General features: G+C 36.1%; 1 protein-coding gene across 6 annotated transcripts in view; it reads right to left on the bottom strand.

Annotated features, from left to right (window-relative positions):
* Nucleotides 1-15,616, bottom strand: part of SUGCT (succinyl-CoA:glutarate-CoA transferase) — a 344,184-nt gene that overhangs the window by 297,336 nt on the left and 31,232 nt on the right. For all 6 annotated transcript variants that reach the window (XM_040064398.2, XM_040064391.2, XM_040064381.2 and 3 more), the window contains exon 7: nt 3,935-4,026. In XM_040064398.2, coding sequence (XP_039920332.1) covers nt 3,935-4,026 — 92 coding nt within the window. The remainder of the gene's footprint in view (nt 1-3,934; nt 4,027-15,616) is intronic.

The raw sequence follows: 15,616 nt of genomic DNA, 5'->3' as shown, positions 1-15,616 counted from the left end.
TCACTCTTGAAGGAGAATACTACATTTTGAAGATGGAGAAATTTGGATTATTTTAATAGGTTATTATATATGAATTCCAATACCTTCCTCATCAAGTACTGAACTACCTAATGTTTAAAAGCAAACACTTCCTTTGCCTCAGTAGAAAGTTCACTTTTATTTCTAAAAATACTTTCACAATTTCCCCTTACAGAACGCTCCTACAAACTCCTAGCACTATACTGCTATATTATTTTTAACATGTTTTCTTTGCTTTATCCTAACACTCCCCAACCTATAATTCTGAACCAGTCCACACAATTTCTTGCCATTCTTGGTCTTTTTACCAAGACTCATGACTAGCTGCCATGTCTCACCATTTAATAAGCTTTAATCAGCTCCTGCACCATAAACCAGTCTTTCTGTGGCAGGATGCACAGGTCTAAGTACTGTGAAATAGATTCGTTCAGGCTTTTATCATTATCCTGCAGAACAAGAGATGTGAAGCTGCTTTACATGAAGGATAAAGCTACACACACACAGAAATACATTCCTTTAGACAGAGCTTCTGCCACCACAGCAGTACTTTTGTGCAGCTAACATTATACCAGTTACCTGGGCAAAGTAAGGATCTATATAGTATCTTTTCTTCAAGCAAGTTATTTCAAAAGTGACAAACACTACCACCCCTGCCAGAAAAAAAAATGATATTATTTTTCTGCTAGGAAGAACAAATGTTGCCCTAGCCAGGGAGAATGTGTCTTAAGCAAACAAAGCTGCCATCCAGCCTCAAGGGCTGGCTTGAACTGCAAAGTTAAGTACAGCATCAAGACTCCACGCTTCCTCATTTGAAAAGATAAAGATCAGCAGAGCAGACTTTTTGTTTTTAAATCACTGTGCTTTGCTATTGCTCAATCTTATAGTTTACACGTTTATTCCTAATTTTTGCTGTTTGCTAAATTTCTTGCAATTTGTCAACATATTCTGGCCCAGATATAGCCACAACATGTTTTAGAAGCTTCCTTTCCTAAGTTTTATATTTTTTTTTCCCTTTGACATAATTTCTCTTCCCAAACTTACATCAGTAATACAAAAATTATCCATTTCAAATGAAAATTGTTTTGAAATGACATGCTAAATAAAAGCATTCTAAGTCCAGTAGTCTTTACAGATGTGAAATAATTGCTGAAGCTAATATGAACCAGCAATGGCTGTATTTTTCAACAGCTCTGAGCTATATATACCATGTGTTTTACTTTGTAACAATTTGTTTGGAACTAAACTGAAGAAAATCCTCTCTGGATTGCAGATTGCAAATGCTGTCTTATATTCAGTAAAATAAAAATGTTTTTTCCACAAGGAAGAATACACCACCATAAAGGTACTTCAAATATTAAAGACTACATGTAACATTCCACTAGGAGATGGAAGGGGATTTGTAACCAAACTGGGCTTTATTTAATTAATTTCAAGTTATTGCCTTGATGACTCATAGAAATTTTCATCAAAGGGGCATTCATCTGGCACTGATATAGCTGAATATATTAAGTAAAAGCTTTCTGTTCATCAAATATGAAACTTGAAAGTGGTGTTTAACCAGGAAATATAAATATAAATTATGTTGTCCAGGACAATAAAAGTGTCATCAGTGCAAACTTTGTCCTTTTGCATATTTTAATTTATGTAAAGAAAACCTGAATGTATCCTGAAGCAACTACTCTCATTCAAAATGGGTTTGTATTAGTGATTTACACAAAACAGGTTTCCCTCATAAACATATTAGAGTTTCAAATTTTACAGGTGTGATACACTTCTGATACAAGTACATATTTAAGAGCTTGAATCACATGCAGGTTTCTGTATACAAAAACATGATTTCAAGACACTCTTCTACTGGGCTGGTTTGTACAATCAGCAAAAAACAACACTAGCACAAATGCAGCTGTTTGTGCTAATAATTTTGCAATATTGCAGAAATTATAGCTTGATTTCATGGTTCAGAATATCACTTTAGAAGCATTTCAAAGTTATTGCCATTAAGTGATGCCAGGAAAAAAAAAAAAAAAAAGGAAAAAAGGCAAGCTGCTCATTTTTTTTTATTTATAGGCAGGAACATATACAATTGGATATTGGACATTGCTATTGGATATATACACATTATTGTATATGTCAGATAGAGGACAGAATTTTAGCACCCTATTATTAAAATGCTTTCTAAGGAACTGTAAATATGTATACCTCAATACAAATATGTACACCTCAATATTAAACACCTCAGTCATGTATGTAGATACTTTTTTGTTGCTGCTCAAATTCATTACAATTTGTCTGCTGCATCACCTGCGTAGATCTTAACACAATCTGTTAATAAAATCCATCCTCATAACAGCCATGGAGGACTATTACTTTTGTAATATAACTTGCATGCAATTATTCAGTATAACAATTATTTATTCTGGTATTCAGATATCATTGAAAAGCTGTACAAAATTCCTGTGTTTTTCAATCTTTCTATCTACTTTCCTTAACTCATGTTGTACTAACAACATCTGCCTCTTTCTAAAAGTTTTTATACTCTTTTAATTTTGATTGGTATATTATGAGGTGTGCCTGAAATTTCTGGCATTGTATTGGAAGTACTAACCTCCATTATACAGACACAATGTTGAATTTACTTACACTACAGTTACTGTGATCAGTTCATTGCTTAGTGCATATATGCATTATATATTTGAAGGGAAGTGCTTTTAAGGACTGCACTCAATTTCATGTCATCTCATGTTCTGAGATGGAACATCCTATGAGTATGTACCAATAACACAGCAGAAATGGACAGTCTCAGGGAACTAGGCACAAGATGTTTCAGCTCACTCAGTCCAAAAATGCTTGGGTTTGGCTTTTTCCCCTAATAAAAAAGGCAACTTTGGTAACAATAGTTGACAGAAGTACAAACTTCTGATGTTTGCCACTGTTCTCAGGAGAAAATAAGTCTATTGGCAGAATATCAACCCTACAATAGAGTTGTGTCCAGATCATGTGTGATTAGCTTTCAACAACCTACACAAACATGAAGAGCTGACACTTAGTACAGAAACTTGATGAATTCCTTATTTATCTAGAACATGCAAGCATCTTATTCGAAGATCTGCACTGCTGCTTCTAAAGTACCAGGAGCACCACCATAGAATAGAATCTAGCATTTATAATGCATAGAACAGACTTGTAACTACCTCACCTGAAAAGGGACATTTGGGGACTACATTGCATATATCTGTAGGTCATTCAAGACAGCTTAATTAAATGCTTATTTGACCAGCATTTTTCTGAGGTGAAGACACACGTTCTGTGTACCTCTATAATCGAGACACTAAACTGCTGTTATGCTTCCTGCACTGCCACAACTACCAAAGATCTTGGGTGTCAGCAGGAATAGGTAGCACATAAAGGTTTTTGAGAAATGTATGGCATCTGTCTGCCTATTTGCAGGCAGAATGACTGAAAGACACCCAGCTTTTGTCAGATTTGTCTAGACAGCTTCAGTATTCCTGCTTTTACAAAGGGAATATCAATATCCAAGCATTAGTGAGACTTCACACTCATAGGTATGGTTCTACCATCCAGATGTCAACAATGTGTCTAATATAGCTCTTGAAGTGACTACAAGTGGCCATTAATAGGTTTGCATACATTGTCAATTTGTTCATAGGAGATTTAGGATTTTTCTTTTTATCTTTATTTTTCTGTTTCTTGAGCATTTTCCTTCACATGCCTGGAGTGAGACCCCTGAAGTATATAAGTACTATTTTTTTCTCTGAATCCCTGAGATGAGACCTCTTGTTGGACTCCTTAAGGTTTGCATAAAAGATGTGTTAGAATAGGCTGACTTGTCCCTTGCAGCAGCTAGTTTTGGTATACAGCACAAAGATTCTATGAAATTTGTAAGTTGGCACTATACCTCATGTCCTGTGATGTGCATGAGACCAGAAACAGCAGCAGCAATGGAGTCATATCCACCTCTCTGAACCACTGGACCAGTCTGACCATAACCTAGAAATGGAACAATTAGTAATTCAATCAAGGACAAGTACAACGTAAACTATTATTGCTTCTCAGCTTTTGTTAACAAGCTGTCCAGATTGTACGACCAATTTATTCCTACACATTTTTAAGACTAAAGTTGGATTTATCCTCTGTCAGTTGAGAATGTGTTTGATCTTAATTCTAGACAGACTTGTATCCCTGCTTTTTTGGATAAAATTTCCTTTTTAATTCACTCTGTCAGCTGAGGTTGGACTCAGATGTTATTTCAGTGATTCTACAGTATCTCTCCACACCTATAATTACTGTCCAACAGGGCCCATCTTACTGGGGTTATTTCCACTCTGCCATAAGGATACCTTGAATACCCCAAACAATACTAAAAGCATGACACTATGGTTTGGATACATTAATTGTTCCCCTCTCATTTCCTTTTACTTTATTCCATACCTAAACAGAGCTACCTTCAAACCAAAACATTGTTTACAAGAGATGGCAAGCCTTTAGCAAGTACCTACAATCTGATTGCCAAGTTAGCACCAATGAAATCCAAAATACTGAGAATTTTTACTGAACTACCTAAACACTGTTTTGTTCAGCTGTATAATTAACTTAAAATAAAGAGCTGTAGCCAGAAGAATGCTGTCTTTTCTATGCTGTAGTCATCATGTTCTTCCAACAACAACAAATCTTTCAGTTGAGGAGGTCTTGCACAGGCAGCTGAGGAGGTCACTGGAACCAGTGACCACCATCACAAAGGGTAGAAGTCAACAGGGAAGGAGCAACATAGTTGATTAGTGGTTTCTATTAGTTCTAATAACGGCAGAGCCCTCAATAATCACATTTAAGTACTTGTCCTTCTCTAAAAGAAAGCCCATTTGAAGTTACTCTTGTGCTCTTTTCTTATATCTCTAAGAGAAATCCCTTGGATCAGTTACAAGATATTTGTCACAGACAAGATTCCTTTAATTTTAATTTAACTGTAGTTTTAAAACAACATTTCTGTTTCATTTTTACCTGTGAGGACAGTATTAGAATTTTATTATATCAACATACACTGCAAGGTAAAAATTCCGGAATCTCCTAGATTCCTTTTCATAATTTGCCTGGGAAAGTCTTCATATACAGATAGTCTGTTCAGTAGACATGACAGTATAAACATTGACTTTGTGAATTAAAGCAGACAGTTAAAAATCAATTTTCATTGAGGTAATCTACCTCAGTTCCTCCACTTGGACTGATGCTGTTACATGCATAATTCATAAGTTACTCCTATATACAGTATAAGAGGATTATGATGACTGAAAACAGGAGTTAAAACACTATGTTACTCCAACTGATAAATCATACCAAGCTCTTGCTGTGTTTATTTGGTTTCATATTGTATTTCATTTTTATATTGAGTTTTATAATAGTTTGTTCTGTACTCCCCTGTTCTCCTGGAAAATGTTATATCCTGAGGTTTGTCCCTGCCCTTTTCACTGCCCATCCTCCCACATTCCTTCCAGTCCCCTCCTGCAGGCCCTGTCTGTCATTCAGCTGTTCCACCCAGGTTCTGGAGGGTTCAGGCAAAGGACATCGAATGATAGGGCAAGGGCTGAGAAGATCCCTCCCTTTATGTTCCCCATTAGTTTCCTTGAATGTCCCTCCAACCCTGTTCCACTCCCACCTTATCCCTCATTGGGTGTTGGATTGTCCCCTCCTTTTAGCCCCTACCCTGGATATAAGCCCAAGCCACACAAGGTCAGATCTCTTGATTTGGGCTGCGCTCTGGGGCAGGACCACAGAACAGAGACTGAATAAAGCCTTGGTTTTGCCCCCGGATCAAGCCCCGACTCCTTCCTTTGCCGCATACAGAGTCTCGCTCTCTCATGCTCAGGGAAAGGTTCTTGGCCACCTCCTGAGTTTTTAGGACCCTGAGAAGTTCCTTTTGTCTGCTGCTTGTCTCGGGCTAGCCTTGGTGAAAATGGAGCCAGGGAGCTCTGGGAGAGACAAGCGACACCAAGCAAAACAATATCCACTTACCACACATATTTCCCCATTACACCACAAACTATCTCAATTGCCTAGTCTTTTTCTGGAGACATGAGATCCATGTTGCGCAAAGCTGTGGAGGAACTCAGCTTCTACACTCAGTGTCACAGGGAATATAAGAACACTACAACCAATTTGCTGACTTTATCAATGTAGCTTCAAAACAAACAATTTGCAAGAAAGAAGTCAACACTTTTCTTATGGTCAAATCTGTGTCACTACTCGCAAGAGATAAGAAGAAACCTACCAGTTTACCCAGCTTTATTTGAAATCTGACAACAGCTGACTTTGAGATCCCAAAAAGTACTCGTGGCATTTTCTTTCATATTTACACTCTTAAGTTTACAGCAAAGAATAGTATATTCAAATATAAAGAGAACTAGCAAATAAAATATATTGGATCAACCCAAAAATGTTCCAAAGAGCTCTAACTAGGCATATATCATTATCTCATTGTAATGAACTGTAGAATTAAAACCAGTTAAGTGTGTGGAGCCATTTCAAAAACAAAATCTTGCTCAATAAAAAAAAATACTCAAAACAACTTTAATGGAATAGTGAAAAGCATATTGAAGTAAGTGAGAACTAAGTGCTGGCCTCAATTACTAACAAAGAAAAGACATCTCAACACAACTACTCACACAAATGTTTTCATGAACAGCAAACATCTGAAAATTAAACATTTAGTATGCAGACAGAACAACTATACAACACTTTGCAATGCTCTTCTGGTAAGGACAAACATCCATCCCTCAAACACTGAATTCAGGAAAGGTGACAGGGAACAAAATTGGCATTTTTCTAGAGGAGTTTCACAAATAAAATTTTTAAACTCCTTTTCACTCACTTTAACAGTCAGGTTTCAAAACAAAAGGTATTATTTTTTGGCTTTCTGGTTAAGATAAAAACTTGCATGGAGTGTTTAATTAGTCTTCATAGGTCACAATGGACTAAAAAGAAAGAAATATATAATTCTGCTTTTGATCTGAATTTCGAGTGCAAAGCTAGTGTGAGGATAAAATCTGTTGTTGACGGAAATGGTTTGCACCAGAAACTACATATATACAAGATTCCTGTAGAAAAAGTAGAGTTAAGTGAGAAATAGCTATTGCTAAAAATGAAAGATCTCATTATCCAGAAACAAATCAAAGGCTGAACATAATTTTCATGGTCAATGGAGCAACTTAGTGCAGATGTTTCAGAAATAACTATGAACACAAACACAAAAAGCTTGAAGAAGAGTCAAGAGAAAATATTCAGCTTTGTACACAGGTTTTACAGTAACTGTAATATATACACACACATACATATGTACATATATAAAAATATATAAAATAACTCCCTAAAGATAAAAATGCCACCTCAAGATTATATTGGCCAAATACCCTGTGTTCTCTCTTACTTAATTCAGTGTGAAAAGTGTGGATTTGCAATTACACCCTCAAACCTAAATATAGGCTACTGTTAAATAAAATGTCGTTAGTGGTTTAAAGTTTAGATACAATGTAAAATACTTTACAGTAAAAAGATAATGCCAGTTGAATACAGAGATACTAGATTTAACAGTGATGGTCTTGGAAGGTAAGACAAGGTGGCTGATTACACTCCTGCTCCCCTTTAGTGGAGTTTATCACTGTAAGCTACAGTCAATATTTAAACAGTCTCTACCAGTAAAGAATTTATCTTACATCCTTAAGTCCAGTGTAGATATTTTTATCTTGGGGAGTAGATTTCAGAGAGAGAAAATAATTTAAATTTAATAAAACTAAGTGTTTTCTAAATAATTTCAGCTGTACAGGCAGCTGCCTAGATTCTAAATCTCATGTAAAGCTTTAGATTTGTATAAAACAGAATCTGCAAGGAACAAAAGAAAGTTGTACCTCACTAAACCCCTATCCAGCTCCCAAAATCCTCATTCTATGTCTTGCAGTTGGAAGACATAATTTCTTCTGATACCTTTCACATCCTCACATGTCTAGAATTCAAAATCATTGCAGTATGAGCCGGTGTTGTCTACTGCAAAATGTGTATCAGTTTCACAATCAAACCTAGTACAGGACAGTAACCCCCAGCTAGATCTTCAAGTGCTTCCTAAAAATTGTTATTGTCAAAGCGTTATTTAATGCGCATAGCAAGCTTTTGAAATTGCCAGAAACAGAGAATCACACAAAATCACAGAATGGGTGGAGTTGGAAGGGACAACAGTGGGTCATCTGGTCCAACCTCCCTGCTCAAGCAGGGTCATCCCAGAGCACAAGGCACAGGACTGTGTCCAGATGTTTTTTGGGTGTCTGCAGTGAGGGAGACTCAACACTTTTTCTGGGCAATTTTTTCCAGTGCTTGGGTCCAGCACAGTAAAGAACTTGTTCCTCATATTCAGGGGGAAACTTCCTGTGTATCAATTTCTTCCCACTGTCTCATGTCTTGTTGCTTGGGACCATCAAGAGCCTGGCTCCATCCTCTTGGCACCCTTCCTTCAGGTGCTTAGAAACATTGATGAAGTCCCCTCTCAGTCATCTCTTCTTGAGTCTCAATAGGCCTAGTTCCCTGTCCTTGTAAGAGAGACGTTACAGTCCCTTAATCACCTTCATAGACCTCCAATGGACCCGCTGCAGGAGCTCCATGTCACTGTTTGCTGAGGAGCCCAGAACTAGATGCAGCATTTCAAATGTGACTTCATCAGGGCTGAGTAGAGGAGCAAGGTCACCCCCACTGACCTACTGGCAATGCAAATATCTCTCTTGCAATGCAAATATCTTAATGCACCCACGGATACCTTTGGCCTTCTTGGCCACAAGGGCTCACTGCTGGCTCGTGGACAGTTTACTGTCCACCGGGACCCACAGGTCCTCCTCCACAGAGCTGCTTGCCAACGGTTTGGCCTCCAGCCTGTTCTGGTGTAGGGGGTTATTCTTCCCCAGGAACAGGACCCTGCAATTGCCTTTGTTGTATTTCAGGCACCGCTTTCTGCCCGTCTCTTCATCCTCCAGTTCTTCTCTCCCATTTTTCTCAAGGCCCTTTTGAAGACCATTTTGAAGCCCTCTGTGGTATCGGGCATTCCTCCCAGATTTATGTCACCAGTGAACTTGCTGAGGAGGCATCTCTCCCTTCACCTAAGTCACTGATGGACAAGTTAAACAATACTGGGCCCAGTACTGAACCTTGGGGACACCACCATGTGACAGGCTTCCTGCTAGACCCTGCGCCACTAATTACAACCACTAAAGGACTATTTGCATATTTAGCATAGTCACACCTAAATCTTCCTGCTCTGATCCTGAAGCCAAATCTATCTTCTACATTAAAAAGTGTAGAAACCATTAGTCTTCAAAATTTTTTCTGATCAAGAAAAATTAATTTGGTATGAGAGATATGAAAGAACTGGCACTGGCCACTTCGAGTCAGCTTAAGGGAAACATGGGCCTTTACCAGAAGCATACAAAACAGATGCCACAGCTTTCCACCAGCCATCCTGCACCCTTAGCTAAGACAAGAAGACAGAGACTTTTACCACTTGGAAAGTTCTGAAAAACAGAGGATGCTAAATAGACAAAGTAAGGATAAATTTGCACATGAAAATTTTAAATTTTCTTAGCCAAGATCTCCACTATCACTCTTTGTTAGTCTGTTGCATTAAATAGTGTATGAATAATGCAAAATGAGGCATGCTTAATGTGACATAGAAAAAATTGTATCTCTCTGTTCCTGCATCTACTTTTCTTTTAATATTTGGGTAAAAATGAAAAAAAATTATAAAATAGGGTGGTTAATATGTAATAATGCAGTTCACAGCTATTCTAAAATGTCTCCAGCTGTTTGATGACCAAACCTTTGATATGGAGTAACAAGAGGAGACTTAAGGTGCCTAAAAATATTTCTGTAGCAAAACTAAAAAATAATCATGGCAAGATAAACAGTAAATTATAATAGCATTAAGACACTCATCATTAGCTGGGGGCATTGCAGAAGTAACTTTATGAAGGACACTAATTGCTGCTGACTGAAAATTTATTTGGTAAAATTAATTGAAGCATATAAATTTCCTGTGAATATCGGCAATATATACACATTCCAATTAAATCTAAGAGTGAGATTTCTGGTATTATCCAATTAAATTACATTGGTATTAATATACCACCATTCCTGTCAAATGAAAAGACTGAAACTATTTCTTTCTCCCAGATTTTTCTAGATGAATCAGATACACATATTAAAACAAAACAAAAAAACACCACCTTCCTCAATGGGAAATAAATCTTAGCTACTTTTCTAGGGTTGGTGGGACATTCCTCCATGATGAAAGGGGGGCAATTATTCTGAAACACAGAAGTTACTTCTAACACAACAAAGCTTATAGATCTGGGCTTACTGTGCCCATGATGCCATGTGATGGCACTAAATGTTCGGAACATAGCACAGGAAAAATTATAATATTTTCAGGCATCATATGAGACAGAAGTTTGGGGAAAACAAAACAAAACCAAAACAAAACAAAACAAAAAAACCAAACAAAAACATGTCATAACAAACTACTGTTAGTTTAGTTCGTTTATCCACTTCAAAATGGTCAATATATTTATCACATAAGAGACATAATTTGCTTTACAGTCCGCTCTAAATGATTTTGTTCTGAGACACAGAAATAAATATTATGAAGCGAGAAAGGTCAGGCTGAAGATTACGAAAAAAGTAATAACAGTAAAAGTTGCTGGATTGCACAGAAGTGTTACTATCCAAACTGCCAAATGTTCAAAAATGTCATACTAAATTTAAAAATGCCAGCAAAAAAACCTCAACCCAAACCTGCTTCCAGAAAGAACTTTGTTAGAAAAACAGACTAATGTGTTCTTACAGGTTTGGCTTTCTAATACCATGCCAGCTACAACATAGATTTATTTCATTTCTGCCAGATGACAGTGGGATTTTTATATACATTTATGGCAGACATTCTTCATAAATTTTTAGAAAGGAGGCAAACCAATTAAACAACTTTATCCCAGACAAAGTTTCATGTATCTGTAGATTCTATGCTATTCCAAGATGTGCACAGAACACACAGTTGGACACCGTATTTCCTTGCCTATGAGTTACTGATGATACAATGACAGAATTCTTAATGTGCATAAAACAATTCATTTTGGCTAGGAGCTGCCTGAAAGCATCTGGGATAGACAGGCACTGCTGTGTTGCAATATCATCACTTAAAGGGACAATCACTCTAAAAGAAGTATTTTTACATAGGTTAGTTTAGATTCATTTGGGATTTTTATGAAAATTTAAAAAAAAAGTTTCTACATTTCTCAGCTTATTATGCATTTGATTTGTATTTTATGAAATATAACAGCCCAGGATAGTGGGTCACAAACAATTTGCACCTTCAAAAAAAAAAAAAAACAACTGAGAAAGAAGTAATCTCACAAAATTACTAAATGCACAGAAACTGGAAAAAGGGAACAAAAACTCATTCGACACCTGAAATTGCTATTCTCACTTCTTCAATACACTATGCTTTCAAGTTAAAGATGGCCTCATAATTAAATCTACAGGACAGCCTGGGTATGATTTTCTGTGTCATAAAAAGAAAGGTCAGCATTTCTCATCATGACCTATGTTCAAAATATTTGTATCACATGCAAGAGAAAACCAAAAGCCGTAATTTCTGCACTTCTTCATGATTTGATAGCATGATAAAACTTTATAAGGTCAAATATAAAACACATTGTACTAAAAGGATAGGAAAAACCAGCACGGAGACATTGTCGACACAGACCAATTCCCTGTAGTTCAGTTCTCTGTAGTTCAATTCCCAGATGACAAATGACATTACGAAGTCAGACTGTACAGGATATTCTGAGCAAAACATAGAAAAATATGTTCAGCATAGGCATTTCTACAAATAGGAACTAAACATTGTCATAAATTCAATCCAGATAGATGGCTATCCCTGCTAAATAACAAATTAATGAGAAACACCTTTTGGCTTGTTCTACTGCCAAAAGAAAATATTCAATTAAAGACAGTTTACATCTTTACTTAATAAAGATTAATGAAACAAGCAGAAGAACACAAGCAATTCTCTGTGATGACAAAAGCCAAAGTATAACAGACAAATTATATGAGACTTTGCAGTGTCAGAGCTGCCAAATGCGTTAGCAAAACGAGTAACGACTCTTGGAAAATGTTTGCCATGTGTTGGTCAGAAGGAAAGGAAGTACAACTTCCTGAATAGGCAGACTTACAGGAGATCAGAATAGACACAAGAAAGGTGAAGTCAGAGCAAACTGTCAAGAGAGATGAAAGGATATTAAAAAAAAAAAAAAAAAAAAAAAAAAAAAAAAAAAAAAAAAAAAGCCTTAAATCGGCAAGTAAAAAATCTGACCAATCTGATGAAAACATTTCTTTTCCCAATTGATGATTACAAATACCTACAATATTTATTGCTTTTACACATGTTGATTTAGACATTCTAACCCTATCTTTTGAATAAAATCAGGTGTTATAAGTTGGAAGACATAGATTAAAAAAAATTGTTAAATCATACACTAAATTCTGTGCTAAGATTTAGCTACTGAAAGACTAGAAGATGACAAAGAACAGCCTCTGCCAGTTGTTCAACTCCATTCAATTTTCATGTGACCTGAGTAGCCAGCCTCACACAACTCCTCTTAAGGCACCAACCACACTTCTGGGACACAGCCACAGGCCATTTCAAACAACACTAGTTTGGTTTTCAAAAGGCTTTTAATCAGCCTGCAAACTTCTAGGCCATATTTTCTAGCATTATAACATGCCAAATATAAGTTACAAGAAAGCAGTCCTTCCTTCCATAGCTCAAACTGTAATTACTCAAGAGATGCTATCACTTTCTTTTGCCAAGTCAGCAAAAGTTTAAATTGTCACTGTCTGAATTTCAAGGCAGAAGCAGCTTCCCAGTCTAAGTGGGGTCACTCTTCTACATGATCTAAGAAATGAAATGTGTCATGATGACCATTTCCAAAAACAAAATTTCAATTAAAAGCTTTTAGACAACACTGAGATTAGGTACTCAAACTTAGATTTCTCCAACTTAAAGGAAGCTGATAAATACCTAAATTCCCCATCACTATTCTGGGTTTACACAAATATTCCCAGCTGAACACACTTAAAAGTAACAAATCACTCCTTGTTCCATGCTTGGTACAGAAACAGCTGATATTAGGACCACAAATATTTATATAGTGAAAGCTAATATTAAAATAGTGAAGTGAATTACTTCCAGCAGTGTAGCAATGGCATTTCCCCAGAACATCCAGGTTGCAAAACTTGCACAGAAATTAGTTAAATACTGAGGCAAGCTGTCTGTCCTAACCTCTGTGTGTCCCTACCCACTTTGCTAGGACTGCTCTACCCACCCAACTCTGCTACACTATTACGACTAAGGTAAGGGAGGAAATATTCGTGAGAAACAATCTGGTTAATGTGAAAATGAGTCAGGAGTCAACAGAAAGACACCACAATTCAGCTCAACAGATATTAATAATCTTAGTACTTCTTGTAGTGAAAAAAGCTCATGTAAAATTAAGAAGTACATGCAAGGTGTATTTTCTATGAATATTTATGATGCTATAGCCAAGCAGGGTAGTGTTAGGATAGTCTCAGATAAGTCTTATGACAACGACAAAATTATCTATGACTCCATGACAGAAATGTAAAGTAATTACTTAATTACATAATTATTTCTCATCTGAAACAGATGATGTATGCTTGAAAGTGAATATTACCTGAACAGACATCCATATGTTGTGACTGTAGAGGTATGCTGACAGACAAATCTGTGCAGCAGTGTCCAATGAAGGAGATGACCTTGACCAAACACTTCCCCTGGGGGTTACATGTCCCTGGCTGAGAATATATACCATGACCCTGACTTCTCCCTCTAAGATCAAATACATAGTGCCTCAGGGGCAGAAGTTGGAACAGAGTATCAAATGAACTCAAAATCAGTATGTAATTGTTTTTTAAACTTTCCAAAAATTTCCTCAAAGATTTTCAAAACAAATCTATAAAGTTTAATTCCCAAAGAGGATTAAGTTATATGGAATGCAACATAGTCTTAGAATACCAGGCTGTCGTTTCAACCCTTTCAATAACTTCAGTGATATCTTTCAAGCCTGATTTTAATTCTCTTTAATCCACACACACAAAATATGTAAAAAGAGGAGATGTGATAAAATACATGGTCTGGAAATAAAGCTGTTTACTCTTTTCAGTTTTAATCGTAAAAGAAGTTCAATTCATTAATAAATTCATGCCCATATATTTTAAGGTCATTATTTTAATTTGACAGAAATAAAAGAAACTGACAATCATATATTATACGTTCTGAGCAGGCACATGATATATAGCACCCCTTCTTATTGTACAAAAAATATATTTTTATATGAATAAGCAACTTGTAGTTGCAGTTCCATAAAAGAATTTTGGACAATGTAGTCTCTTTAAAAAGTTAAAAAAATTTGGCCGCCTATTTTCCTCTTGAAATGGTGGTCAGGACACTGTAAGACACAATCACCCTGGCACTAAGTATCCTTATCCTGACTTTGCAATACCCACAAGGCCTCTACTGGAAAAAAAAGCCATCCTCTCTGTTAGAAAGCTTTTCTAAATGTTTAATAGGAATCTTATTTTGCAGAAATTTTAACAGTTACTTCTTGTCCTATGTATAAAAGATTATTCTATTCTCTTGACAAGAGCTTGTACTTACAAGAAGACTGTTATCCACAAACCTATTCTCACTACATTCTTACTTCATAGTAACATTTGCTACTTCCTATGTCTAAGTTTTCTCTACAAGACAACTCACAGATCAATGAGTTTAGCTGTTGGCATAAACACTGGGATACAAAATGCTGTTAATGATCAGGTACATGGAAAAGTGCCAGATACTGACACTATTTTGGTTTCTAAAAATGATAAAAAACAGGCTATTTTTCAATAGTTTGCGTCTTCTACAACCAAGACTGTTTTCTTTCTGTTTGCTAGCTACTGATGGTGTTTTATTTTATAACAGTATTCTAAAAACACAAGTAATGAAAACCATATGTTTACTTGGAAAACATTTTCAGGTCAACAGCAGTTACTTACAGTCTTCCTACAAATCTAACAACACCCACAGACAATACCGTGAAAGAGCACAACAAAGACACTGGATCTTTTCACCATTTTTATTAGTTATACTTGCTTCTTTGGTGAAATCACAAAACCTCACCATTTGAAACAATGAAACAAACCAAACAAAGAAAAACTCCTGCAATCTTCATGAAGTAAGTCCATCAGGCAAGGAAAAAATATTAACAAAACAAGATAAAGCAGGTAAGAATGCTATTAAACAGAAGATTCCCTAAAAATAATGCATTTGGAAACAAGCAGAGAAATTTTTAGCAATAACAAAATATTTCATGATCTTTTCATTATCAAAGTCTTTTTAGACTATTACAACTCAAACACAATAAATACTTTATTTATTTATTTATTTATTTATTTTACAATAGCCTACTGCATGGCTTCTTAAGATGCCTAAAATATT

Source organism: Hirundo rustica, chromosome 1, assembly GCF_015227805.2.
Source record: "Hirundo rustica isolate bHirRus1 chromosome 1, bHirRus1.pri.v3, whole genome shotgun sequence".
NCBI classification, from domain to species: Eukaryota; Metazoa; Chordata; class Aves; order Passeriformes; family Hirundinidae; genus Hirundo; species Hirundo rustica.
Note: the sequence above shows the minus strand (reverse complement) of the source record. Positions and strands in the feature narration are given on the sequence as shown.